Source organism: Podarcis vaucheri (assembly GCF_965113315.1).
Source record: "Podarcis vaucheri genome assembly, chromosome: 13".
Classification (NCBI taxonomy): domain Eukaryota; kingdom Metazoa; phylum Chordata; class Lepidosauria; order Squamata; family Lacertidae; genus Podarcis; species Podarcis vaucheri.
In genome coordinates, this window is record NC_138751.1 from 49,465,798 (window position 1) to 49,493,464 (window position 27,667).

General features: G+C 43.3%; 2 protein-coding genes across 4 annotated transcripts in view; one reads left to right on the forward strand and one right to left on the reverse strand.

Moving 5' to 3' along the window:
* INTS10 (integrator complex subunit 10) overlaps nucleotides 1-8,471 on the forward strand; it is a 30,419-nt gene extending 21,948 nt beyond the window's left edge. The window contains exons 17-18 of one of the 3 annotated variants that reach the window (XM_082194852.1): nucleotides 6,258-6,335; nucleotides 8,074-8,471. In XM_082194852.1, the coding sequence (XP_082050978.1) occupies nucleotides 6,258-6,335; nucleotides 8,074-8,230 (235 nt within the window). In that variant the 3' untranslated portion in view covers nucleotides 8,231-8,471. The remainder of the gene's footprint in view (nucleotides 1-6,257; nucleotides 6,336-8,073) is intronic. The other 2 variants (XR_014212802.1, XM_082194853.1) reach the window with 2 other exon arrangements.
* A 186-nt stretch (nucleotides 8,472-8,657) lies between these two features.
* The window catches only part of HGSNAT (heparan-alpha-glucosaminide N-acetyltransferase), a 29,907-nt gene continuing 10,897 nt past the window's right edge, over nucleotides 8,658-27,667 (reverse strand). The window contains exons 5-18 of the mRNA XM_082194889.1: nucleotides 27,271-27,340; nucleotides 25,204-25,273; nucleotides 24,055-24,164; nucleotides 22,907-22,983; nucleotides 21,220-21,250; nucleotides 19,161-19,321; nucleotides 17,750-17,865; nucleotides 16,457-16,578; nucleotides 15,532-15,658; nucleotides 13,237-13,323; nucleotides 12,393-12,470; nucleotides 10,902-10,972; nucleotides 10,705-10,817; nucleotides 8,658-9,457 (exon numbers count right to left, since the gene is read on the reverse strand). Of these exons, the coding sequence (XP_082051015.1) occupies nucleotides 9,276-9,457; nucleotides 10,705-10,817; nucleotides 10,902-10,972; nucleotides 12,393-12,470; nucleotides 13,237-13,323; nucleotides 15,532-15,658; nucleotides 16,457-16,578; nucleotides 17,750-17,865; nucleotides 19,161-19,321; nucleotides 21,220-21,250; nucleotides 22,907-22,983; nucleotides 24,055-24,164; nucleotides 25,204-25,273; nucleotides 27,271-27,340 (1,415 nt within the window). The 3' untranslated portion in view covers nucleotides 8,658-9,275. The remainder of the gene's footprint in view (nucleotides 9,458-10,704; nucleotides 10,818-10,901; nucleotides 10,973-12,392; nucleotides 12,471-13,236; nucleotides 13,324-15,531; nucleotides 15,659-16,456; nucleotides 16,579-17,749; nucleotides 17,866-19,160; nucleotides 19,322-21,219; nucleotides 21,251-22,906; nucleotides 22,984-24,054; nucleotides 24,165-25,203; nucleotides 25,274-27,270; nucleotides 27,341-27,667) is intronic.

Below are 27,667 nucleotides of genomic sequence, written 5' to 3' on the forward strand. Positions count from 1 at the left end.
TTTTAAACAATTGCAAAGTCAGCAGCTGGTTAGTCCAGGAATCTCAAATGAGAGTTCTGTCATGGTGAAATCCCCAGGTGGGTTGATAACTGGAAACTGCTACATTCCCTTTCCATAGATTGCACAAAGCAGGTCACAAAAAAACCCCCGTAAGCTCAGCTATATTGTTTCAGGCTGTTGAATGAATGGCTTTTATCCATTTTTAACTTTTCCTATGAGGGAAAAGTTATTTTGCCTCTTTAGTTCTATAAGGGTATGATGACTGTTTCAGAGTGTATCCCAACTTCGGCAGGTGTGGGTTATGTGAGTCCTGATATTTGGGGTACCGAATCCAGTGGCACGTTCCCTGGTAGCTTCTATAAACATCTTCCTGTGTCCAGTCTCTTTCCCTTGCCTCCTGTTCATATTCCTTTCAGCCACAATTGTGGGTTCTCTCAATTTTTTGATTTTTTTGGTATACCTGAATTTCTATCAGCTGATGTTTCTCAGTACCTGACACGTGCCTGGGTGAATTTGAGAAAGTGACCATTCATTTGAGTAGAAATATTCAGAAATCCATGGCAGCCCTGAAATGGCTCCGCACATTGGCAGTCAAAGGGTAGCATGGAATTTGTTCCCTAGGATGGACACAGAGAGCATCCCATGGGAATGAGGGTGAGGGGAGCTTGGGGTAACAATGAGTCTACTAGGCTCTGACAGAGGAGAAGCAAGGCAATCTCCGAAAAAGGGTGACAGCTTAGTAGCATGCCTCAGCTGATGACAACAATCTCACAAGGCGTCAGTCCTCATAGGTGTTCATATCTCTGAGAGATTTGGATAAATGATCAAGACGGAGGAGGGAAGAAATAATAATGGAGAGAGGATCTGGCAGAAGCTCACTATTTATTTATTTTTTAAAGTGCCTTAGATTCTCAGGATGCTGAATTAGGAGTTTGTATGGTAGATACAGGGACGCAGGTGGCGCTGTGGGTTAAACCACAGAGCCTAGGACTTGCTGATCAGAAGGCCGGCGGTTCGAATCCCCGCGACGGGGTGAGCTCCCGTTGCTCGGTCCCTGCTCCTGCCAACCTAGCAGTTCGAAAGCACATCAAAGTGCAAGTAGATAAATAGGTACCGCTCTGGCGGGAAGGTAAACGGCGTTTCCGTGCGCTGCTCTGGTTTCGCCAGAAGCGGCTTAGTCATGCTGGCCACATGACCCGGAAGCCAGTAAAGCGAGATAATAATAATAATAATAATAATAATAATAATAATAATAATAATAATTTTTTATTTATACCCCGCCCTCCCCAGCCAAGGCCGGGCTCAGAGCGGCTTACAAGCAATAATAAAAACAAGATGAATGATTACAACTTAAAAACAAAAATAAAATACAACATTAAAATAATGCAACATTAAAATATTAAAATGTAGCCTCATTGCAGGAGAAGGAAAAGAAAAAAGAAAATGGGGGGGGGGGAGGGAATCAAATTGGCTCCAAGCCAAAGGCCAGGCGGAACAACTCTGTCTTACAGACCCTGCGGAAAGAAATCAGATCCTGCAGGGCCCTGGTCTCATGAGACAGAGCGTTCCACCAAGTTGGGGCCAGTGCTGAAAAGGCCCTGGCTCTGGTTGAAGCCAATCTAACTTCCTTAGGGCCTGGGACCACTAGGGTGTTGTTATTTATGGACCTTGAGGCTCTCCGTGGGGCATACCAGGCGAGGCGGTCCCGTAGGTACGAGGGTCCTAGGCCGTGAAGGGCTTTAAAGGTCAAAAGCAGCACCTTAAATCTGACCCTGTACTCCACCGGGAGCCAGTGCAGCTTGTAAAGCACTGGATGAATATGCTCCCATGGCAGAGACCCCGTTAGGAGCCTCACTGCAGCATTCTGTACCCGCTGGAGTTTCTGGGACAGCTTCAAGGGCAGCCCCGCATAGAGCGAATTACAGTAGTCAAGCCAGGAGATGAGCGCCGCAACCCCAGAGTTGGTCACGACTGGACCTAATGGTCAGGGGTCCCTTTGCCTTTACCTTTTATGGTAGATACAATGCCATGAACTCCACTTGCTGATGTCAAAACTGATGCTGAAGCTTCTTAGGATGTGATGGGGGGGCACCAGTGTGCCCATTGGAGCAAGAGGTCACAACCCAGCCCATCTGAACATATGTGCTTTGGGGGAAAGGGGATACAGCACACTGCTAACCAAAAGATGGGCAGGACCAATCTTTACTTTCCATTAGGCAATGGAAGCCACTTGCTGATGAGAGCAGCAGATCAAGAACGTTGTTTCCACACCTGTTTTTCCCCACCCTAATATGCAGTGAAATGAAATGCATGGGACTATATAGCATTTTGGTTATCAGTAAATGAATCGGGGCAGGAAAGGGGTACTTCCTCTAGCTGTGAAAGCACGGCTAGCAGACTTGCAAAAGGAGACACCCTCCACCTTTCGCTTGAGAGCAGGAACCCTTTTGCTGCTCCCAGACTACATCTGGCAGTAATGTTAGAAATGAACAACCCCCCGCTTTCTCCTTCTGTTGCGTGAGACAGTTCTCTCTTCCTGCCAAGCTATGCCTGCTTTCTTCCTTCTCTCCATCCGAATGGATGAGAAAGGGGAGGGAGCGTTCACCAGCAAGTCCAGCCTGTGGTTCATGCCAAGATTGGTTCTTCCCACAGCTGCCTGGGGAGGAAAAGAGCAAGTTGAGGGCCACACGACTGCTTGGCAAGGCCCCCTGGGGGAGGGAGACCCTGATAGTGGCTGGGGAGGAGTTATTCTAGTAGAGGAGTACAAATCTGCTCACAATTATGATTAGTCAACTGTCCAAGACTTGTCTGTTCCAAAGGAGGTCCTCACCATCTGATCCCCCACCCCCAAAGCCTTGGAGCAGGCATAGGCAAACTCGGCCCTCCAGATGTTTTGGGACTACAACTCCCATCATCCCTAGCTAACAGGACCAGTGGTCAGGGATGGTGGGCATAGTTCGCCTATGCTTGCCTTAGAGGTTATTACTTCTGGAAGCTGCCTGGTGAATTAACCAGGTGGAGGATTAATTGGTAAGGAAGGGTGTTAGGGACGCGGGTGGCACTGTGGGTTAAATCACAGAGCCTAGGACAAAAGGTTGGCGGTTCGAATCCCTGCGACGGGGTGAGCTCCCATTGCTCGGTCCCTGCTCCTGACAACCTAGCAGTTTGAAAGCACGTCAAAGTGCAAGTAGATAAATAGGTACCACTCCGGCGGGAAGGTAAACGGTGTTTCTGTGTGCTGCTCTGGTTCGCTAGAAGCGGCTTAGTCATGCTGGCCACATGACCCGGAAGCTGTACGCCGGCTCCCTCAGCCAGTAAAGCGAGATGAGCGCCGCAACCCCAGAGTCGGCCACGACTGGACCTAATGGTCAGGGGTTTCTTTACCTTTACTTTATTGGATAGATACCTTTGCCTCTGATGCTGCCTTTTGGTAGCAGGTTCTGTGTAGCCAAGGTACAGTGGTACCTCGAGTTACAAACACCTCAGGTTACAAACGCTTCAGGTTACAAACTCCGCTAACCTGGAAGAGTTAACTCGAGTTGAGAACTTTGCCCCAGGATGAGAACGGAAATTATGTGCCAGCGGCAGCAAGAGGCCCCATTAGCGAAAGCACGACTCTAGTTAAGAAGAGTTTCAGGTTAAGAATGGACCTCCGGAACGAATTACGTTCATAACCAGAGGTACCACTGTATAGTTGTCCTGACCTGAGGTTCCAGCATGGCTTTTCAAATCCCTTGTTGACTGATAATAGCAAATTGGGCTTACTATGGATTCCCTTCTGGTTAGCAGGCCAACCCACCCTGTTCCATGTTCTGGGGTGGATCGTGATCACATGAGTAGTTGCCCTAGAATAGGACTCCATTAAGTTCCTTCTGCCTCTGCACCTTTCATTTGCAGCCTGTTACCTCGGGCTGGATCTGATCTTTAGTTGAAGCTTGTGTGCTAGGCATTTGGATTTGAGGAAGTGGCCCTGCTGCTATATTCTGAGCACCAGAGTTCCGCTCTCCAGAAGGGGCATAAAATTCTGCCAGCTGTCTCTTCAGCTGAAACAAGTTATTCCTTGTGTGTCTGCTGACCACAAGGGAACTTCATGCGGGTCTAATTTCCTGATTGTCCGCAGGCCTATAGCAACTGCATTCCCCTTAGGTCAAATTTATGTTGAAATAAAGCTGATTTTGTTCTTTTATCTTGCATGAATTATTGGGGGTTGGCAGCGCATCTGTAGAGAAGCAGAATGGAAAAGATTCTGAAATGTCTATCAAAGCACATCCCACCAACTTAATCTAATTATATATTGAATGATGAAGAAAGCGGGCTAACTTGTGGTTCTGATTCATGTTTGCTGCTGATGTTTTAAAAGGCTCACCAGAATTGCAAGCTCATCCCGTCAGGGAGACACTCTGCGCACTCCCCACCCTTTCCCTCTGCCTTTACAAAAAGCTTAGTTGCCCCATCTCTGGAGGCCTTTGGATAATTCCCCTTTGGTTAGTTTAAATGATTGTGGGAAATATATTTTCTTCTTGATTAAAATGCATCAAACACAACCATTTGGACCAAATTTCCCCCCGTTTGAGGCATCTCTGAATCTTTTATCTGCTTGACTTGCATCTCCTTGAAGTTACTATAGCTTTTTGCTTTGTAACATTAACACTAAAGCTGGAAAAGGATTCAATAAGGTTGAAGCCAGCCAAATGTGGGAGCAGCTCTCGTCTGTACCTTAACAGTTGTGAAAACCAAAATGAACAGCAAAACTTAAGTGACATCCTGTTACAGTTAATGTTCCTAGAGTATGTACTTTTGTTCTACTATAAAGCCCTGGGGATCTCTTTTTGCAAACATATACCGTGTTTTTTGCACCATAACACTCACTTTTTTCCTCCTAGAAAGTAAGGGGAAATGTCTGTGCGCGTTATGCAGCAAATGCCTACGGATGGCGGCGGGATCTGCTGCAGTCGTGAGCAGAGGATCCATGGTTCCCCTTCCTTCTCTCCTCCGTGGCTCGCTTTGAAACAGCAAAGCGGGAGAAGAGCCGCTGAGTGGGGGGGGGGAGGAGAGGGACAGAGAGCCTGATTGCTTTAAAGGAGCAAAGCGGGAGAGGAGAGGAGCCGCTTACACGAGTGTAAGCGGCTCCTGTCCAGTTGGCTCCTTTAAAGCAAGCCACTTAAAACATGGTTACAAAGCACGGATCCACATGGATCCTCAGGATTTTTGCACTGGGTCACCCCAAATTCACCATCAGATCACATAGCATGTCCATGGCTACAGCTTGCACCAAAAAAATCATGCACCCACTGTTGCCTGGGGCCGCAGTGGTGCAAAAACGTGGTTACAAAGCATTGATCCACATGGATCCTCAGGATTTTTGCATTGGGAAACTCACCCTCAACTCACATGTCTGTGGCCACAGCATGAACCACAAAAATCATACATCCACTGTTTCGTTTAGAATATATATTTTTTCTTGTTTTCCTCCTCTAAAAACTATGTGCGTGTTATGGTTGGGTGCGTGTTATAGAGTGAAAAATACGGTATTTAAATAAATACATGTTTGCAAAAAGAGATCCCTGGGGCTTTATAGCAGAGCAAAACCAATTGCTGCTTTGTTGCGTATGGACCCATGGCCAAAGGAAATGCTCCAATGCAGTTGTGTGTAAGGATTCTTCTCCCCTAGCCAGAAAATCTTTAACCATTTATGTTCCAGTCCGTTTTCTCCAAAAACTACCACGTCTTCCCCTCCCCACAGTTGCAGACCTGTGTGTGGAGAAAAGACTGCCAAAGGAAAGGGATAAACACCCACTGCTGCTTCTCTGGTCCTTCCTCGGGGGCTTTGCAAAGAAGAAGAGGATAGCAGGGCTTCATTATTCACTTTAACGTGAATGAGTATTTGCTGGGACTCCAGGCTAAAATGTTGCTACATCCGCTGAGGAACATAACGCAGGAATTATTTTGTCACAGTTCGCAATTCTTTGTAAATACAACGTATTATGTAGTTCATATTATGCCGTTGGTTTTTGTTTTAACTTGCAGTGGCTTCTCCAATACTGCATTTGGGAGCCCCAAGCTTACTGGATTTAGTTCGTTTTGCTTTCCTAATCCCAAACGAAAGATCCATTGTGTGCCTTCAGGACTAGGGTTTGGGCTCTTGGTCTGGAGCCCCTTTCCTCTTTTCTGTGTCTGGTTCTCTGGAGCGTTGATTTGTGTAGCACAGGGGAAGTTGGTTTGAGTATTTGAATGCTGCTGTTTGCTGTTTTTTAAAGGACTTCTAGCCCTCCGCTGGGGTTACTGCAGCAGGAATTCATGCCTGTACTACAGCCCAGCATGCAGACTGCTGACAGGTACCAAGCAGGGGAAATTCCCTGCTCATAGTGTGCTGTCTTTTTTGTCAATATGTTTTACTGCCCATGGTTATCAGCCCTTTGTTAACTCCGTAGTTTTTATCCATGCTTTCGTTCTCCATTTGTGCCTTACATCACTTGGAAAGCCATCTTTTTACAGTTGTTAACATTTTTGTTGTTTTTCCATAAATTACCGGCACATGTATGTTACTCTATTTTTAAATGGGTCTCTCTACAATCAAACAAGAATGGTGCCCCAGATAGATTTTTGTGGACAGTCCAGTCTGTTATTTTATTCAAATTTGGGTAAAGAAGCCCCCCCCCATTATTAAATATGTTAATTATGCTGCCAGGTTCTCTTGCCTTTTACCCTCGCCTGTACTTGCTTGCTCCCGTTTTCTTTGCCTCTAAGATCTGGATTTGTTTCGCCATCAGCAGTTAAAAATTCCATCCTATGCACATTTCTGCTAATAATCCTTCAGCACTGCAAAAATATGTTGGCCGTTTTCTGTCTGCAGTTTGCGCAGGAATAGGAAGTTAGTCCCCACCTCTCAAAATGTTGCTTGGGCAAGATGGAGGCACTGAAAAAACAGGGCATAATACCATTTAAAATACTAGGTTTTTGGGGGAGCAAGTCTCATTGAATAGGACTTACTTCTGAGTAGACATGGTCAGGATTATGCTGCAAGGTGTGCAGGGGATAAAGTCATTTTCAATCAAGTTAGATGCATTTACTTAATGAAGCCATCTTTTTCAGGGGGTGCACACACTTATATCCACTTGTTGTGGGGTAGTGTGTATTGGATTTTGGGTAAAGATTGTCACAATAACATATAAGTTTAGGTGGTATACAAGTCCTGCCTGCTGCCTGTGTCCCACTCTTATTTTGGAAGTCTCTGCAACCGGGCATTGCAGCTCTGCAATGTCCTACTGAGCACAAGGCAAGCTGTAGCAGTGTTTAGTAGATGTGTAGCTGTTAGGCTCTAACAGTTCTTTCTCTTATTGACATCCTGATTCCCAATCCATGGAATGAACTCTTTTTGCTTGTTTTAATAGCCGTGGAAGGCACATCTTCCCCTTCCCTCCCAAATTGCTTGAAAATTAGTGGGTCAGTTGCAGCAGCAGGGGGAGCAAATTCCATTATCTTCATATGCTGATGGGGCAGTTTTGCAGCTCTCGGGGCTGTAGTAGTATTTGTTAAAGAAGCTTAGTGTTATGACCAATAATAATGGGACTGTTGATTTCTCTGGCCTTACTGGGCTTCAAATGAATTTCTCCGAGAGAGAGTTAGTCTTTGGACAGGGATCAGATTAGTTGCTAACATCTCCAATTTTCTGCGATTGCATGATGCTCATTTCTTAATCTGTTTTTACCTTGCCTTGGGCGAACAACTTACACTGGCAAAGCACCTTGTGTTGGTTCTTTCACTATTTGACACACCAACATGAAAATACCATTCGTAGCCGTTGTTCTTTTATACATGAAAAATCCTTGAATCTCCCTTGCTAGGGTGTTGCCCAGAGGTTTAAAAATCAGGTGGAGATTTGTTGTATAATTTTGTGATAAAAGTATGGCATTCCTGGAGAACAGGACTTTTTTTTCTTAATGAATGTTCTTAGAAAGGATAAGCTGGGAAGCTAGGTTCCACAAAAACCCACACAGAATGCAAAAATATTTAAATGGAAATGCCGTTTTAATTATTTTGCTGTTTTAATTATTTTGTGTATTATAATTGCAGGCATCACACAGTTACCAGGGGAATAACCAAAGGCGTAAAGGAGGATTTCCGCCTGGCAATGGAGCGCCAAGTGTCACGCTGTGGGGAAAATCTGATGACCGTGTTGCACAGATTCTGCATCAATGAGAAGATCTTGCTCCTTCAGACGCTGACCTGAGTACCATGAACTTTCCACTGGAACATCTTGCTAAGGACAGGCAAGCAGAGTAGAGAGCCATGTATTGCCTTGATGCCAGACTGGAATTCCCCTGAAATCCATAGCTCAGCTTGCTGAAGGAGTGCTAGTTGAGCATGGTTAACTAAAGTCTCAATGGGTGGTTCATACCACCAAAACTTCAAGCACCATTCAGTAAAACCTTTGAGCTGTGTACTGTAAATAAAAAGGTTTTTTTTAAAAATGCATTTGAAAGTTAAGTTTTTGATAAAAAGTGCTGGGCTTCAGCCTTAAACCCCCAGACTCTCAGGGATCCTTCCAACTCTACAGTTCTATGATCCTATAATCCCCATTTGTGCATCTTGGAAGAGGGAAGAATGAATGGCCATTAGCTCAAGGTGTCATGCAGCAAAGAATCTATAACTCTGGGTGGAATTACAGTCAATTTTTTTCTGAGGCGATCAGGATGAAGGAAGCTAGCAAGTTGAAAAGACACGGCTGGGACTAGAGCTCTTAGCTCATTGGTTTGGCCTAGTCCGGTCTATCTTGGGATGGAGCCATGCTGGAGCTTCAAGAGCTTATTAATGACTCTCTCTCATTCCACTCTTGTCATTTTGAGTAATGTCCCACAAACAGCAACAGCATGCAGATGAAAAGGTTCCTGGTTGACTTCTGCCAGTCTCAGGCACAGTTGTTTGGCATGGTAACAGTCTCTTAAAAAATATTTTTTTATTTTCTTCTGCGTCTTCTTGTGAACCACGTATGTAACAGAGCGACTATCAGCTTGTGAAAGTCCTTTCAAATTGCTCAGCTTTTAAAAGCTGTTCAGTGTGTCGAGTTAGAAACGGAATGATACACTAACTATGTAGAAGCCTTGATTTAGCTAAATGGCAAGTCGGTCAGCAAATTTTAAATATGAGAGTCTCTTCGAGATGACCTGGAATGTAAACAAAACACACGATCCCTTTCTTTTTAAAAATGTAACATCAATATGGTGGGAGTAATTAATCCAGTATTCTTCTGCCACAGGTTCCTTTGGCTTCATCAATTAGATTTTCCAGAATATTCTCTTCCTGTAGAGTATATATGCTATGATAACCCATAAAGATGTAGCAGTTAGGTTCTGAGCCAAGTGTTCGCTGTGGGATTGTGTATCCTGCATCTTCCACTTAAAAGGAAAGTAGTTTTCAAATACTTCATGCCCAACGTAGACGAGAATGGAGTTCATACCTTTGAAAGAGACCAAGAATGCCATCAGAAAAACTGCATGTTACAGCCACACTGCATGACAGGAATTGTTAAGCTACAGAGCACGACTGCTGGCATTTTGGACCTGAGATAAAAGTGATGTAGGCTGTTTCTGCCAAACTCAAGAGTGGAGTTGAGCAAAAGAACATGCTATAGGGGCATATCTGTGTAGTCTTCTGCTCTTGACACCATGTTTTACTGACAAACAAGGCTGAAAAAATGTTTTATCAGTGTGTAGCATAGAAGAACTCTGGGCTGCTGCCTGAACCTGCAGTCTGTGCTCTGTGTTTCCCCTCATTTATCTTTACTACACTGCCACCACTGAGTCTCATGGCCCAAATGGATGAAACGTTTTCTATTTGGCATTCAAACACCTGCCTGTCTCTCCCCAATATCCTGACGTTTTTATCTCGCAAATGGGAGGAGGAGACTCCCAACAGGATTGCCATTAGGGTTTCACGAGACTCACATTTTTATCCTTTCCCTAATTTTTCTGGGTTTGTCAGCTTATTCAGGGTCAAACTAGACAGTTGTGTGAACCATCTCCCACCATTTTTTTAAAAACCAAGCAAACTTAAAAGCAGTATCGGAAACTTGTGACGGGGAGTAGAAGAGTAGCAGGTTTCTGCTCAAAATCGCACATACTTCATCTGCTTTCTCATCCTGCAGGAGGATGAATATGGCTCTGTTTCCCCCCTTGCTTAGAGAAGCTGACTAGAGAAGATGATTTTGAGTGAATGATTATAACAGAGAGGCTTAAGCAGACTTTCCTACCATTTAGATTGGCCTTCATCCCAGGGACTTACTCTGTGCTTGTTGGTCTTGCCACAAGAACTTCTGCTTCCACCACATGTCTGAACAGGGATGCTTTGCTGATTTGAGGTAGATGAGCCAGTTGCTTAGCAACCGCTAGGCCTACTCCCTGCTAGAGGCAGTGGTGAGTGTGTTCAGTGACTGATGGGTGCAACCAGCAAACCACTACATATTGAAGGGGGGTGGGGGGCAACCATGGCAAATGTCCAATATGAAATACTAAATCTGGGTAGAAAACTGAAAAATTTCCCAAAATTAATTCAGAATTGTTTAGAAACCAAACAAGGATTTTAGATGGAATAAATTGGAAACCACACTGTTTTAAAAAGAAACCCAACAGGGTATTCATGCTTTCCCCTTCCATTTTTGTATTTACTTAGTTCAAATAAGAACAATTTCCTTTAAAGCACCCTTACCTGGATAGAAAAAGGGAGCACCTGACCACACCTTCTTCACATCTACAAGATAGTACACTAACAGCAGAAGCACAAAGGCAAAACAGCTCAGTGTTGTCACGTATGAAATGGACCTGCAGGAATTTCAAAACAGCCATTCAGGAAATGTCTAGCAAATGCTACCATACAGCATTGAAGTGACTTTTTATTCTACTCACCATAAATTCTTGTTGACAGGAATAAAGCCTTGGTCTTTTGTGCCTTTGGTCAATACAGCAGAAATAACGCCCTGAAAAACAGGCAATTTTCTGTTTATTAACTGTAAAAAAAGAATCCTGACACTAAAAGCAGCCAAAGCAATCTAATGGAGAAGGATGAAAGAAAGCATATCATCCCAGATCAGAACTATTCTGTACTGAAATTGCTACCCTTCATTTTAATAAACTTCCAAAGTGACTTAAAACAAATGAACGAAACACAGTATTCCAGGTGTAGTTGCACCATAAATCTGTACAAAGGAATTCAGATATTGACATATTTATTCTTCAATCCCTTTCCTGATGCTCCCTAGCATATATTTCTTTTTTCACAGCTATGACATGCTGGGTCAGTATTTTTACAGAGCTATCCACTTAGTCAGCCGGACCCTCCAGCTAAGACTCCATCAGTGTATATGTGAATTTAGGATTTTTTGCTCCAATTCTGCATCATTCTACACTTACTTACATTGAACCATACAGTCATACCTCATGTTGCGTCCGCTTCAGGTTATTTGTTTTCGTGTTGCGTCCTGCAGCAACCCAGAAGTACAGTGGTACCTCGGGTTAAGTACTTAATTCGTTCCGGAGGTCCGTTCTTAACCTGAAACCGTTCTTAACCTGAAGCGCCACTTTAGCTAATGGCGCCTCCCGCTGCCACTGCAGCACAATTTCTGTTCTCATCCTGAAGCAAAGTTCTTAACCTGAGGTACTATTTCTGGGTTAGTGGAGTCTGTAACCTGAAGCGTATGTAACCCGAGGTACCACTGTACCGGAATGGGTTACTGCTGGGTTTTGCCGCTTGTGCATGCGCAGAAGCGCTAAATCGCGCCACGCACAGATGCAGCGTTCGGCTTGCGTCAGTTCCATGTTACAGACGGGCCTCCGGAACAGATCCCGTCCGTAACACGAGGTTCAACTGTATTTGTCACTTTGTCACACATTCAGTTTAGAGAGATTGGAATCCTTCACAATTTATTATTGTTTTATCTACTGCGAGTAAATTGGTGCTATCTGCAAACTTGGTCACCCTAACTGCTTACTTCTAACTTCAGGTCATTTGTGAGCATGTTAAAGAGCACCAGTCTCAAAACAAATCCTAGTGGAACCCCTTTGCTTACTCCCCTCCACTGGGGGAAACATCCATATATTCGTGCTCTTTACTACTACTGATATATAGACCATAGTCCAACACAGGTTTAGGTGCCTTTGGGCCTTAACTCTGTACTGAATTATAGGTGTTGCTTTTTTTATTAGGCAGCAATAAAAAATGAGGTGTGATGGGTTTTGAAACAGGTATTCCCAGAAAAAGATACTCAACAGAGGATTATTCTGAACTAAATTCTTCAGAAGAAAAAAAAAGCTTTCAAAGGACTGGGAAGGAAACACTTTGAATTCAATTAATTCGTTATTTGTGACTTGAATTGTATTAATACAGCATTTGAGACTTACCATGACTATACTCCACACACAGAAACGGAGCATTATTTGTCTGTGCTGGTCTTTGTAGAACATGAGAATTTTTCCTGCCTTAGAAGTAAAAAAAAAAAAATGTTGGAAACATGAACATTGAAGAAAAGAAGAAGAGTTTGGATTTGATATCCCGCTTTATCACTACCCGAAGGAGCCTCAAAGCGGCTAACATTCTCCTTTTCCCTTCCTCCCCCACACAAACATTCTGTGAGGTGAGTGGGGCTGAGAGACTTCAGAGAAGTGTGACTAGCCCAAGGTCACCCAGCAGCTGCATGTGGAGGAGCTGAGACGCGAACCCGGTTCCCCAGATTACGAGACTACTGCTCTTAACCACTACACCATACCAGCTCTCTCACATTGGCCTTGCCTAGAATGGGTTTAATAGGGAAAGGGACTAACTAACTGAAATTGGGGGGGCAATGGTGACAAGAGCACTACAACCAAAATCTAAAGTAGAACTCAGTAATTCTGCAGATTTTCCAAGATATTGATGCAAACATTCGCCCCACGTCTTACATAATAATGGTGCTTCAAAATATCTATGCAAAATCTCTAACCCCCCTTCTTGTTTGTTTGTCCTCTTTGAGATGGATTCTTTGTGTTTCTATCCTGGGACAATCGTCCATGGTACCGAACACTGCGTCATATCTGCAAGACTATATTATGGAGAGATGTTCTGGGATAGCCATTCATACGCCCTACAAGTTTATAGGTTTGGGCTGTTATGCTCTGTAGAGAAGGAACTTCATCACTACAACACCTGCGTTTTCCAGTAATATGCCATACAGCTTTCCTGCCTAAATGGGACAATAAGGTATCCTACCTGAAGTCCGAAAAATGCCATGACAACAGAATTGATGGTTCCTAAAATTCCTTCAGGGTCAAAGGCTACTGTAGTCAGGTAAAGAACCTATAAATGAAAAAGTGCACACAATGAAAGGCTGGCAGACTTTCTGCGAGGTGTTTTATAACATGGTCCCAACTCTCTAGACAAGGTGGTGGTATCCCTGCTTCAAAGAGTGTACCTGGGGTCTACTGGAGTCCTTCCTCACCATCTGAACTAAGCAGTGATAGATCAGAGAATTTTGAATTATTTTTTGTTTTATTATATTTATTATTTTTTGTTTTATTATATCCAGTATACAACTGGAACAAACATAAAATAAAAAGCAACACATACCAAGTTATTAGTTAATATAATTTAGTTTTGCTCGGTAAGTAAAAGGTGTGTAAAATTGCATAGAAAATGATTGCCAAGTACTTGCAGTTATATAATAATAATTATTATTATTATTATTTTATGCATTAGCTGACATTTTCAGAAGGAAAAATTAAAATTCTTTGGTTTTCCCAAAACAGTTTATGTGCTGCTTCATCAAATGTAAACTTACCAAGCTAGATGTTGTTCAATCACAAAAATTATAGCACATTTGAATTCCTCACATAATTGCAAAAATTAAGTTTGAGCCCCTAAAATGACATGCTCTACTCATCCAGTTCCTTGCCTCGCTTGTTCCAGACAAGCTAAGCAAATGTGGTTTCCAAACACAGTATAAAGGCTCCCTGCATTAGGTTCCGCATTTCTTAATTTAGATGTTTTTCAGACTGGCATGCCAAATATCCTAAGCACATTTCCTGTTGAAATCTGTAACTTAAGCATATTTCCTGCTGAAGATTCAGTTGTTTTTCTCTTGTCTGCGTATGTTGAGAGTTCATAACTGCTCTTAGCTATGTACGTCCGATAATTCTATGGCCCCATATTTTGTGTCTCTTGAGTTTCCTTAAAATTAATCAGAATATGATTTATCAGCTATCTGTGTGTATGTGGAAATGTGCATGTTATTCTAGTCTTACAAGTCTGCTTAAGCTAGAGTCTCCTTTTTTGTCTTACCTTTTCCACATACTATTCTGGTATTTATTCTCCTCGGTTCCAATTTGGGTTTAGCACTGGAATCACTGTTCAATGTTCAGAAATGTTGTCTGCTTGCATGTTACCTCTGTCCCCAAATCCCTCTGTGAGATTAGGGGAAAGTCTGGGGCCTGTGCACTTGCTCTCTGCACTTTGAAAGTAACACTTGCACTGAGCACCCACCCCTTACTGATCTCATTCACAGAAATTCAGAGATGGAATAGCAACTGAAGAAACCCAAAGTCGGTTCACTGGAGTTACTGATATGGTTGCAATATTGCTGTAGTGATAGCAACAACCTGTTGAACAGTATTTGCTTGGCTATGAAGCCTCACTTGTGCATTCTTGGCTATCGAGCATCACTGCAGTAAAGAATTTGGCCGCATAAACGACCTTAGTGAGATTTGCTCCTGGTCCTTGCCTCATTTTTTGGCATGAGTGAAATTTGACTAATCCTGGAGTGTGTGGCTATAAAGCTACTACAGTGGTGCCTCGCAAGACGAAAAGAATCCATTCTGTGATTCTCTTTGTCTAGCGTTTTTTTCGTCTTGCGAAGCAAGCCCATTGACAGATTAGTGGATTAGCGCTATTAGCGGCTTATCTGCTGATCGGATCAGCTGATAAGCGGCTTAGCGGCTTAGAAAAAGGGGGGGGGAGGGAAAAAAACCAGCAGGAACTCGCAAGACATTGTCGTCTTGCGAAGCAAGCCCATAGGAAATTCGTTTTGCGAAGCACCTCCAAAACGGAAAACTCTTTCGTCTAGCAAGTTTTCCGTCTTGCGAGGCATTCGTCTTGCGGGGCACCATTGTACAATTAATGTACAGGGTGCTGATTTCGTTTGAGCAACCATTTATAGAACATGATTCCATATTTGAATGGAGTGAAGCTTATGTCCTCAGCTGATGTCAGATGTGTGTTTTCATGCCGTGTCTTCTGCCACTAAAAATAATACTGCATTTCTGTAAATTATAAACCCAGCACCTGTTCTAAGTAAAGGTAAGTAAAGGTGACCTCTCTTCTAAGTAAAGCAGCGCCAAATAGCTGGTAGTTGCATTAAAGAGCTGAAGAACTGAAAAAATACACATCACATTTTGCCATGCAACTTTGTTCTTAAGAATAACCAGATGATTAAAAAAATTAAGCAGGCCACTGGTAATCTATTCATTTTGGAGATGGCCAATAGGTGCACGAGAAGCTTCAACCACTTACGTTAGAAGATGGATGTTGGTAGATGTGTTTTTCTCCTAGAAGCAATTGATCAATATAAGCAGCTGCTCCTCCAGTACAGTTGGGGTACATTCCAAAATCTCCAATGCCTCCAGGGCCAAGGTAACCTCTAGAAGGGGAAAAAGGAAGTGAGCCACATGGTCAGAAGTGGCCTGAGATGAGTTATTGGAAAAGAGACAATTATCTCCTTTTGTTCAGCACTCTGGGGAACTCTAGTGTGGCTGGAAATCAGCATCCTGAGTTGTCAGGTTATCAGAGTGGCAAGGCATTTGCTGGGACCCCACACCTGGAAAACAGCCCACCACCCACCTTGACTGCTATTCTCACTTTGAACGGAGCACCCAAGAATGTCACAGGCAGCGTGACATTCTGCTGGTCGCTGTCTCCAGGATTTGTGGGTCCTTGGGAAAGGCACTGAGGGCACAAATCCTGGAGCCAGCAACCCCTAGTGTTGATTATCCACCAAACTTCAGCATTTCTGCACAGAGGTCCTGACAGAAGAGCAGCGACCCTGAAGTGACTGCCACAGGTAGTAGATGAAGAATGGCAGAATTGGAGATAGGCAGAATTGAGCTGTGGGCACTATTCACCCCACCCCGTACCAGGAAATTCCCCTACATAAGCCCTGCTGAAATCAGCAGAGGCTGCCCAAGGCCCTAGTAGTGCTACTGCACAACTTCTATTAATTTCAAACAGGCTTGCATGTGAAAATGTCATAGCAAGTTCTGCCTCCAAGTCAATTGGGGGCAGGGTGGGGGGGGAGGAAGGTGTCATCTGGATTTCCAAATGTCAGACACCAAAATGTGGGTGTCTTGGTGTCCTAATGAAACCAGTTCTCTAGATATCTGGAAAAGACCACACTTGGAAAAGCAAACAAAGAGAAAAAAAGATCTAAGCTTTGACTGACGTTGGACACCCAGGTACGTTTAACAGGAAGGTGAGGCACAGCCAAACTGCTTCAAGCGCCATCATGAAAAGCCACTGGGGCCAATATGGGAGAATATCTTGGAGAGCAGAGTATGGAGCTTCCTGTTGAAACACAGAAGAAAAAGTAAATTTTGACTGAGTAACCCAACAGATGACATGCCTTCAAGAACAAGCACCACCAGTAATCACAACTGCTCGGCTATCTAAAAGCATCCTGGCTTGTTTTTTCCTATGCCTTTGTTAAGTGACCCCTCCCCCAAACATTTTCTACAGGTTCTAATTTCATCATATGATATTTTTCTTTATTCTATTTTAGGTATTGGATCTAGGCTTTAAACAGGTGGATCACCACCTCATAATGTCAGCAAAAGGACTTTTTTTTCTTGGTTGGCAGTACTGATCAGAGTATAGCTGCTTTCATGTTTATTTGCTTTAATTTATGGGTGGGAGAGAAATACAACAATAAAAAGGGGACACTGCACAAGTTGCAAAAAAAGAGAACAAGTTACAAAATTAAATGCCCTTCCACCTTTATAGGACCACAAACTGTGTCTGTGCAGTGAATGAAGGTGCAGCGTATTTCTGCTATTGCTAAAAGACCATTTCCTTCTACATGCCACATCCTCTTATGGCTGCTGTTTTACATAAAAAGGTAAGGTCCAGTCGTGACCGACTCTGGGACTGCGGCGCTCATCTCGCTTTATTGGCTGAGGTGTACAGCTTCCGGGTCATGTGACCAGCATGACTAAGCCGCTTCTGGCGAACCAGAGCAGCGCATGGAAACGCCGTTTACCTTCCCGCTGTAGTGGTACCTATTTATCTACTTGCACTTTGACGTGCTTTTGAACTGCTAGGTTGGCAGGAGCAGGGACCGAGCAACGGAACTCACCCTGTTGTGGGGATTCGAAGTGCCGACCTTCTGATCGGCAAGCCCTAGCTCTGTGGTTTAACCCACAGCGCCACCCACATCCCTTCTGTTTTACATAGGTAGCATTATATTTCATTGGGTACTGAGTTTAGGTTTTAGTATTATCTTGCTGCTTCTTATTTTTTGTTTCTATGAACCTTATCTTCTATTTATTGTCCAGTGCTTCATGTAACTTTTTTAACAGCACTCATTAAGAAGAATGTATGCACAGCAAGGGTTTCTACTTCTGGAGCCATTTCAGCTTTCCTCAGTTAGACTACGACTGCGCTGCTGCAGGCAGTGGTGGCCAAAGCAGCTTCTGTTCACTCCCTATGTTCAGATCCAGCTGTTCGGCCATTCACTTACCAGAGCACTGTTCTCAGGCACAGGTGTGGCAAAGAGGAGCTCAAGCACAGCAACCACAAGGTATGTGCAGCCTAGTCTCTGAAGCACACCTGGAATTCGGAGGTTGCCCCAGGACACTGCAGAAGGCATAAAAAGCAAGGTAAAAGTAAGTCCTGCATTAGTAGAGAGCTAACCGATTCAAATCTGGATCTGATACGAAGAGAATACATGCTGTTGCAGATGGTAGTTTCATATTAAGATGTTTCAGCTGCTTATTTTAATCGGTGCCTTAACTGTGCTCAGAATATTTATTGCAGAAGTAACTGGGACTGAGTCTAATCCTATGATAACCTCTGGACAACCCAGTTCTGTACAGTGGTGCCTCGCAAGACGAAAAGAATCCGTTCTGTGATTCTCTTCGTCTAGCGGTTTTTTCATCTTGCGAAGCAAGCCCATTGACAAATTAGCGGATTAGCGCTATTGGGCGGCTTTTAGCGGCTTATCTGCTGATCGGATCAGCTGATAAGCGGCTTAGCGGCTTAGAAAAAGGGGGGGAGGGGAAAAAAACAGCAGGAACTCGCAAGACATTGTCGTCTTGCGAAGCAAGCCCATAGGAAATTCGTTTTGCGAAGCACCTCCAAAACGGAAAACTCTTTCGTCTAGCGAGTTTTCCGTCTTGCGAGGCATTCGTCTTGCGGGACACCACTGTACTGGCTTATGCTACTAAGCTGCACAGTCTAGGTTTCTCTCAGCCAAGGGGCACTCTGCAAAAATACATTCCTTTTAAGGGGCTTCTCTGCCATTTAGCCTATCCGCTTAAATAACATGCAGTTGTGAGGACTGCTATATGTTAAGCTGGGTTTTTCACTACAGTGGTACCTCAGGTTACATACTCCGCTAACCCAGAAATAGTGCTTCAGGTTAAGAACTTTGCTTCAGGATGAGAACAGAAATCGTGCTCTAGCAGCACGGCGGCAGCAGGAGGCCCCATTAGCTAAAGTGGTGCTTCAGGTTAAGAACAGTTTCAGGTTAAGAATGGACCTCCGGAACGAATTAAGTACTTAACCCGAGGTGCCACTGTACTGTATTCTACTATTATAAAGTCTGAAATTCTATTCACTAAATAAAAAATCAGACAAAGGGCCTCACTCTCTTGTTTCTGCAATCCTTTAGGTCTGAGGGCCCCTAGTCTTCAGCGCTACCTTTCAGGAAGTCAGACTAGAAAATTATCCTTTGCACTGTGGGGTCTTGAGAAGGCTTCATTTCTTCTGGGACCATTTTATCCCATCTAATATATGGGTAGCGTCACAACTCTAATGGGATTTGCCACAGAGATTAAGGCGCAAGCAAGCAATACAAGGGGAAGCTCTGTAAAAGTGAAGTGGCGCATTTTGTAGTCAGCATGAAAATAAAGAAATCTCTCAACACTTACATGGCCCGAAGCAGTAATTTGGGTTCACAACTATCACCCCTATTAAAAACAAGAGGATGCTTCTCCACAGGACTTTCCCCAGCAGCTGCCATTTGGAACGTCCCCTTCTCAACATGGAACTCAGCGACAGTGAAATGGAGGTGCCCATGATGAACACAAACCTAGAGAGGCAAGAGGAAGAGGGGGGGGGGAATCAAGCCTGCTCAAGGCAGATCTAACAAGCATGTCGTCCAAAGAGCAGGGGATTTGGGGAGCCCTTCACTAACAGATGTGGTGAAGGCGATAGTAGGAGAGGAATCCACAAATACTGAAAAGGTATCCACCCTCATTCGCTCTACGCGGGGCTGCCCTTGAAGCTGTCCCAGAAACTCCAGCGGGTGCAGAATGCTGCGGCGAGGCTGCTCACGGGGTCTCTGCCATGGGAGCATATTCACCCAGTGCTTTTCCAGCTGCACTGGCTCCCGGTGGAGTACAGGGTCAGATTTAAGGTGCTGGTTTTAACCTTTAAAGGCCTTCACGACAAAGGACCCTTGTACCTACGGGACCGCCTCTCCCGGTATGCTTCACGGAGAGCCTCAAGGTTCATAGATAGCAACACCCTAGTGGTCCCAGGCCCTAAGGAAGTTAGATTAGCCTCAACCAGAGCCAGGGCCTTTTCAACACTGGCTCCGGTCTGGTGGAACATTCTGTCTCATGAGACCAGGGCCCTGCGTGATCGGATTTCTTTCCGCAGGGCCTGTAAGACAGTGTTGTTCCACCTGGCCTTTGGCTTGGAGCCAATTTGATTCCCTCCCCCTCTTTTCTTTTTTCTTTTCCTTTCTCCTCCTGTGATGAGGCTACATTTTAATATTTTAATGCTTCAAAATTTTAATGTTGTAATTTAATTTTGTTTTTAAGTTGTATTCATTCAACTTATTTTTATTATTGCTTGTTAGCCGCCCTGAGCCCGGCCTTGGCTGGGGAGGGCGGGGTATAAATAAAAATTATTATTATTATTACTGACATGGGCCTGGGCTTCTATCCTCATATTTCCCCCAAGAGCCCTTCATACGTCATAGACCAGCTATCTCTAGCCATTGTTGGACTACAACACCCATCACCCCTGAGCATAGGCCACGCTGGATGGTGGTGATGATGGGAGTTGTAGTCCAGGAACATCTGAGGACCTACAGTTGGGGAAGACTGTCACTGGAAAATTCAGGGTCTTATTTTGTGGGGTGGGGGGTATGACTGAGGAAAGCAGAAGCACTAAAAATATATTCAAGGTGCGGGCAGTCTTTAAAACAGGACTTTGAATGTTTTTCTCTCATATAAAGTGAGCTCACTTTTACCTACTCATGCGTTGCCTATTGGCATACATATTAAACAGCAAACTGAATTCTGTTGGATATATGGCAGCTCCCAATTTTCAGGCAGGCTGTCTGTCTTCTGTACTCCAGTTTTAAATTTGTTTTTTAAAAAGCCCAAAACAAATCAGTTTTTATTAATGCTGAGAAACTGGGAAAGGTGATTGGTGTTCATAAATAATGTCACGGTTCTGCCAATTGGTGCTGTGCACAGTTGCCTTCTGTAAAAAGGCAAAATTAGTCTCCCCAAATTTTATGAACAAAACAGAGCCGCATCGCTCCAAGCATACACCCTCAAACATGAGAACCCAGTCTCTTCATGGTAACTGTTTCCAAGGGATATATATTGAATTTCTAGACAAGCACAACATGTAAAGTGAAAATCAGTATATAGGTGTATGGCAGGAATCTGTCTGTCTTTTCTGGATTTCAAAACTGATTTGTAAACATCAGCTAATTCATTTTTGGACACCCTGTTTCAGGAATATTTAAGATTTCATGCTGCTATTTGTGCTTTTTTACTTTAAAATTACAAGAGTGAGAAAAACTACAGTAATTCTAAAAAACAATTGTGACGATTGAACCTGTTGAGAATCCAGGACAAAACAAGTTTGATCCAACTGACATACAGTAAAAGAAAACCCCAGATGGGTCTCTTCTGAATAAACTTTTCTGACTTCTGTGAAGTCATAATAACAATCAGAATGAATTACCATGGAAAGACAAGGTCTGCTACGGTTAGTCCTATAAAGAGAAAATGAGAAATTAATTAAACTTCATAATAAAGGGTCAACTAGTAGTTAGTCTCTACGTAGAAACCAAATGTTTGTTTGTTTGTTTGTTTGTTTGTTTGTTTGTTTATTCAAACCATTTTTATTGATTTTCCAATTAAAAAAATCCAATTAATATATCCAATCATAATACTTCAATTAAAATAAAAAACTAAAATAAAAAGATCAAATTATAGTCCAAATTGTATTTATTAATTTCTCGGAGCTCCTCACGATCTCTGAAGCATATCTCCACATCTTAGTCCTGCTTCTCCTCATCATTTCCATATTTCCCACATCTTGATTTTAACGCTTCATAATTCTTTGTCCCTGGGTCCACCAAATGTTTAGACCTATAACATATCAATAACTTTCTTCCCTTGCTAAAATATGTGCAACTGAGAGTTTAACGAAATGTTACAAGCAAAATGCGTGTAACGAAGCTCAAACAACACTTTTCTTCTTTTTAGGAAAAGCCAATAGAGGAAGAGGGACTTTGTAGTGGAGAAGTAGAATGGGCAGGCGAGCCTTAACTCGTTCCAACCTTTTATTCTCTGCTCCAATTCACACACATACACACACACACCACTGCTTTTCTTCCCGCATGGCTATGAATGTGTGCTTTCCCTCCAAGCATAGGATAAAAACACTTCAAGAAGAGCAATTTAGAGCAAATAAGTGATAGGGACGCGGGTGGCGCTGTGGGTTAAACCACAGAGCCTAGGACTTGCCAATCAGAAGGTCGGTGGTTCGAATCCCCGCAATGGGGTGAGCTCCCGTTGCTCGGTCCCTGCTCCTGCCAACCTAGCAGTTCGAAAGCACCTCAAAGTGCAAGTAGTTAAATAGGTACCACTCCGGCGGGAAGGTAAACGGCGTTTCCATGCGCTGCTCTGGTTCACCCGAAGCGGCTTAATCATGCTGGCCACATGACCCGGAAGCTGTACGCCGGCTCCCTCGGCCAATAAAGCGAGATGATCGCCGCAACCCTAATGGTCAGGGGTCCCTTTACCTTTACCTTAAGTGATAAATAGGTAAAGACTTAAATACCCCCTCACCCTCCCACTGTTTTTCCACTACAAATTGCCCCCTCCTGAAGAAGCTTTTCCTGAAAAGGGGGGTTGTTGGGGTTCAGCTATGTGCATTTACATGCCATCTATAGTTAGGCCTCGGCAAGTGTGGCCTAGAGTGGGCTTTGTTACCTGCACACTCAGCTTCTCTTGCAGACATTTGGTATTTGGTCCCAGAAAGCAGATCAGGCATGTTTGGCTCTCTCTACCCATTTCTATCCATTCTGAAGGAAATCAGCCCTGAGTGCTCCCTGGAAGGACAGATCCTGAAGCTGAGGCTCCAATACTTTGGCCACCTCATGAGAGGAGAAGACTCCCGGGAAAAGACCCTGATGTTGGGAAAGATGGAGGGCACAAGGAGAAGGGGACGACAGAGGACCAGATGGTTGGACAGTGTTCTCGAAGCTACCAGCATGAGTTTGACCAAACTGCGGGAGGCAGTGGAAGACAGGAGTGCCTAGCATGCTCTGGTCCAGGGGGTCACGAGGAGTCGGTCATGACTAAACGACTAAACAACAACACCCATTTCTATGAATGAAGTGAAAGTCAAGAACAGCACTTACCATTCCAGCTCTGATGCTTGAAGAACCAGTACTTTCCTCCACCGTAATTGACAAAGACCATAATTACAAGGGCCAACCTACAAAGGGGAAAGCAATGGAAGATTATCTACCTCACATATTTCACCATTAAAATGATTAACTATCGCTGTCTGAGAAGAAAAATTCTAAATTATTATATATTTATTCAGTGCTTTTTTTCTAAAAAAAATGTTTAGGGGTACTCTAATTTCGACTCAAGAAAATCACCATTTTATAGTTCAAATCGGGAAACATAAATACAGTAAATGGACAAAAGTACAAAGATTCACAAAATGTTTAGGGGTATGCGTCCCCCCCCCAGAAAAAACCCCACAGTATTTATTTAATCCTACAAGGTATGATTCAGAAGATTCTCTTGATGTAACCTTATCTCCTTGTGAGGAGGCAAGAATCTAGTCCAACCCCCTTGTAATGGAGGAATTTATCACCCAGCGTGGAGCTCAAACCCACAACCCTGAGATTAAGAGTCTCACATGCTTCCGACGGAACTATGTACTTTGTTAAGAGAAGGCTACCTTGCTTCATTACTTCTACAGTTGTTGGTTTGCAGGTGATTGTAACTGACTTTAAGTTCTGAGACTCTAAATAAATCTATCACGGTTTTTTGGTCCCAGGTCTGTTACAAATGGGAGAATGGAACAAATCTGCATACGGAAGGCAGAAAGTGACAGTTCCCACCAAATGTTCTTCTCCATCTGCCAGGAGAAGGGTATAATGCAGAGTTTGTATTTTCCATTTTATTCCAGCATTTCCCTGGGCTTGCTATGTTTTGGGGACTGCCCACAGTTAAGGGATAGAGAATGAACCAAGAGATCATGCCTTCTTTCATGTGCTGGAGCTGAGAGGAACTGGGGAGGGGCGGCATGTAATCTGTGGCTGGGTTGAATCCCTTAAGAAACAGGCAGTGTTCTGTTTGTACAGTTTCCTGATCATTATCTATTGCTGGATTTTTCATGGCATCTAGCACAAATGGATTCTCCTCTCTACAGGCCCTACTGCCACAGAAAACAGCATTAACTCTGAAAGCAACTGGTTTTAATTTCCCCGAACACATTACAGAAACGTCTTTGAAGCTTTCTGGTATGAAATCCTTCAGAGCTGAAAGTTACCCTCTAAACGTGTCCAGGGAACGAAGCCTCTGCAGGGAGGAAGCGGAACTCCATACCCCAGCCGGCAAATCGCCACCAGCAGAATCTGCTCTGCTTGGGGATCCGAGCTCCTTGAATAGAAAGGAAACAAGGAAAAATTATAGCAATGAGGTGGATGTTATTGAATAAGCCCAAGCCATTTAGAACAGGTTTATCGGCATCTATTTATTTATCGTCTTTTGTGAGAGTTCCTCTTTAGCGTTACCAGATTCCAAATATGAGACAGGGGTCCAGTGCCTTTCCAAAAGTGCAGCTTCTCATCATGCTACTGCCGTGGTGATAGGAACCACACCTACAAGAGTATTTCTCTACACAACAGGGCCACTCACTCCAATGAATCTACTAATGCTATGATTATTCGCATTGGGCTGGCTATTGATCAGATGCTGGGTCTTACCCTGCTTCCTGTATAAAGAAAAAAACACTAAAGGAAGGCAAAAACCATTCCTTACACCAAAAAACCCCCCACAAAAAACAGCCTTTCAGTGAAATACCCTCCCCTATCAAAGCTATAACAAAATTAATGTCACATTAGTGATCTGTAGCCAGCATAGTTTCAGGCTTCAATCCTATATATACATTTACCAGGCAAAAAACCCCTTAAAAGCAATCAGTACTCTTAATGTAACGCTAATGTCTCAACAAATGAAACTGATCTGTAGAAAATGTAACTTGGAAAAAGAGACATTGCACGTACTTTTGTAAACCAAGAAATCTTTAATAAAAAAATACATTAAGAAAAAGAAAGGCAATCAGTACTCTTTTTCAGACAAGAGACCTGATTCATACACATGTGCAATCATTTGATGTCTGAGTTAACTGCATTGCCATTCTGAAAAACGACTGCTTTTAAGGTAACGCTGGGTGATGGCTGATCCGTGATAGTGGTTTCTAGGATGGAAGTAATAACTTTGGTGCTGCATTCATCAAGAAATCAACAGACATGTGTGAACATGCCTTAACTCAGTCAATTTACAAGGCAAAAAACTGAATTGTTATACAATGTGTTTAAGTTTTCATGACCTATGTGTGTACCCCTCAAACTACACAGCAAATTCTTGACAGTGTTTTTTGTTTTAATGGACAATTTGTGTTATTCCAAGAACTTACTGAATTAATTAGTCGATCAGTTTCTGTAGGGTTCATCTTCTTGTAAAGCCAGTTTCTGATTGGTTCAATGCTGTGAATTAAGAGTAAAGAAAGGTCCCCTTTTATTCTTTACTACGAACACCTTCAGTGATTGAACTAGCTAGCTAGCCACTTAAAGCATTTGATCACCTGTCCTTTACTTTGCAATGAAAATCTGAAGGACGTTTACAGTGACGACTAAAACAGTAAAAACACAACAAATTATGCAAGGCAGAAACAGCCTAAAAGTATCAGTGGTATTAGCAAGCTTAAGAGGAAAATAAAAGTAAAGAAATAAAAATGTAAACGTCTCATTAATAAAAAGGTTTTCACCAGACACTAAAAGGGAAAGGTCAGTGCTCTCTGGGAAAAGATGGGCCCCTCCCACCCCACCAAAAATGTTCTTTTCCCTGCAACCCACTTTCAAAAGCAGAAGGCGGGGAGATATATAGAAAAATATATGCAGATAACCTCTGTGTTTGGGCAAGTTCATGTAGGGTTAGGAAGTTATTGGATCTTAAGCGATATAGGGGTCTAAAGGTTAAAATTCAGACCTTTGAAGTGTGCTTTGAAGTGGACTAGCAGTCAGCGAAGTTATTTAACCACTTGTGACATTTGTAATAATAATAATATTTTATTATTATTTATAGCCCGCCCATCTGGCTGGGCTTCCCCAGCCACTCTGGACAGCTTCCAACAAAATATTAAAATACAGTATAGCATCAAATATTAAAAGCTTCCTGTTTGACCAGTCCCAGTCCATTGTTAACCATTGTGTTCTAGACAAACCGAACCTCCTAAGCAGCCTTATAAGGCCACATATTGCGATAATCTAATCTGGAGGTTACCAGAGCACCGGCAACAGTGATCAGGTTATTTCTGTGCAAGGTGTCAAAGCTAGTGCACCACGTCAGCTAGTAGAATGTTGACACCAGCTGGGTGTCACCAACTTACTGATGGCACCCTCACTCCAAATTTCCAAATAACCCCACTTGTACATTTCACATAGACTCCCCCAGCCCCACCCCCCAAAGAAAGCACTGTGGAATACCAGAGCTCAAGTGCTATGCGGTAGAGCAGTTGTCTTCCAGAAGCAGTTTCTGGCAACATCCCTGCATCTAGAGAGAAACAGAGCTACTGGATTACAGTGCTCTCCATCCCTGTTCTGGAATGTCAGTCCAAAAGGATACGAGGATCAATGATGCATACTCTTTGGAGGGAGCAATGTGATCCAGCGCCGAGGGCCTTCTGGCGGTTCCCTCGCTACGAGAAGCCAAGTTACAGGGAACCAGGCAGAGGGCCTTCTCGGTGGTGGCACCCGCCCTGTGGAATGCCCTCCCACCAGATGTCAAAGAGAAAAATAACTACCAAACTTTTAGAAGACATCTGAAGGCAGCCCTGTTCAGGGAAGCTTTTAATGTTTAATAGGTTATTGTATTTTGGTGTTCTGTTGGAAGCTGCCCATAGTGGCTGGGGAAACCCAGCCAGATGGGTGGGGTATAAATAAATTACTATTATCATTATCATCATCATCATCATCATCATCATCATCATCTTTGTAACACCAGAGAGGACCCTTTAATTATGTAGGGCAGTCATCTTGCTCTCCATAGTGGAATCCCTGGATCCCAGTTACCCAGATCCCTGGCACCCAGGACACTTTCGTAACAATGTCCCTGCAAGTGATGCAGAGGGAGGCCTGGACACATCAAGAAAGGTCTTGCAGTAAGTGCTGGCACCAGGCAAGTAATAAAAGCAGTGGTGGAAAAGCTGCACATAGACAGTCATCAATGGCAGCACGACATTGTTCAAAGAAGGCTTGGAATAAACAGAGATACTCTGTTCTTTATTTTTCAGGTAAATTTGATTGTTCATTATATATTTTGCACTTAGGAGCCAGTTTCTCAGCTAATGTTCTTTGAGACAGACCTGAGGACCGCTCCACAAGCCACATTCCCAGACTGCATAAATGAACTGTTCTCAATTAGCCAGCAGGAGAAACATTCAAAAGGAAGTAACAGGAATATCTTATTAAGACATTTTACTTACTTCACACAAACCTGTCCCAATGCCAGAATAGAGAAGAATCCCATGTAGATGAGGAACGCAAAAAAAATTGCTATACGAAGGAAAACAGGAAGTTTTAATTACTCCAAATTGCAAAGTAGAATCCTGGGCCAGAATTCCACATATCTGCAGAAAACTAAAAACACCCCCAGCCTAGTTTTTATTGGAAGATTTGCTAACATCTCAAGACAGTAAACAAAACATAATAAAAACACAGAGGAGGAAAAGTGTGATATGCTCAAGCATAAAAGCATCTCCAGCTAGATTCTTTTTCTCACTGACTAGCTCTCTGTGATGATCCAATATTACAGCTACACCTCTTTCAGGATGTTTCCTGCAATAAGCAGCTCACAGGAACACAAACAGGGGCTGGAATATC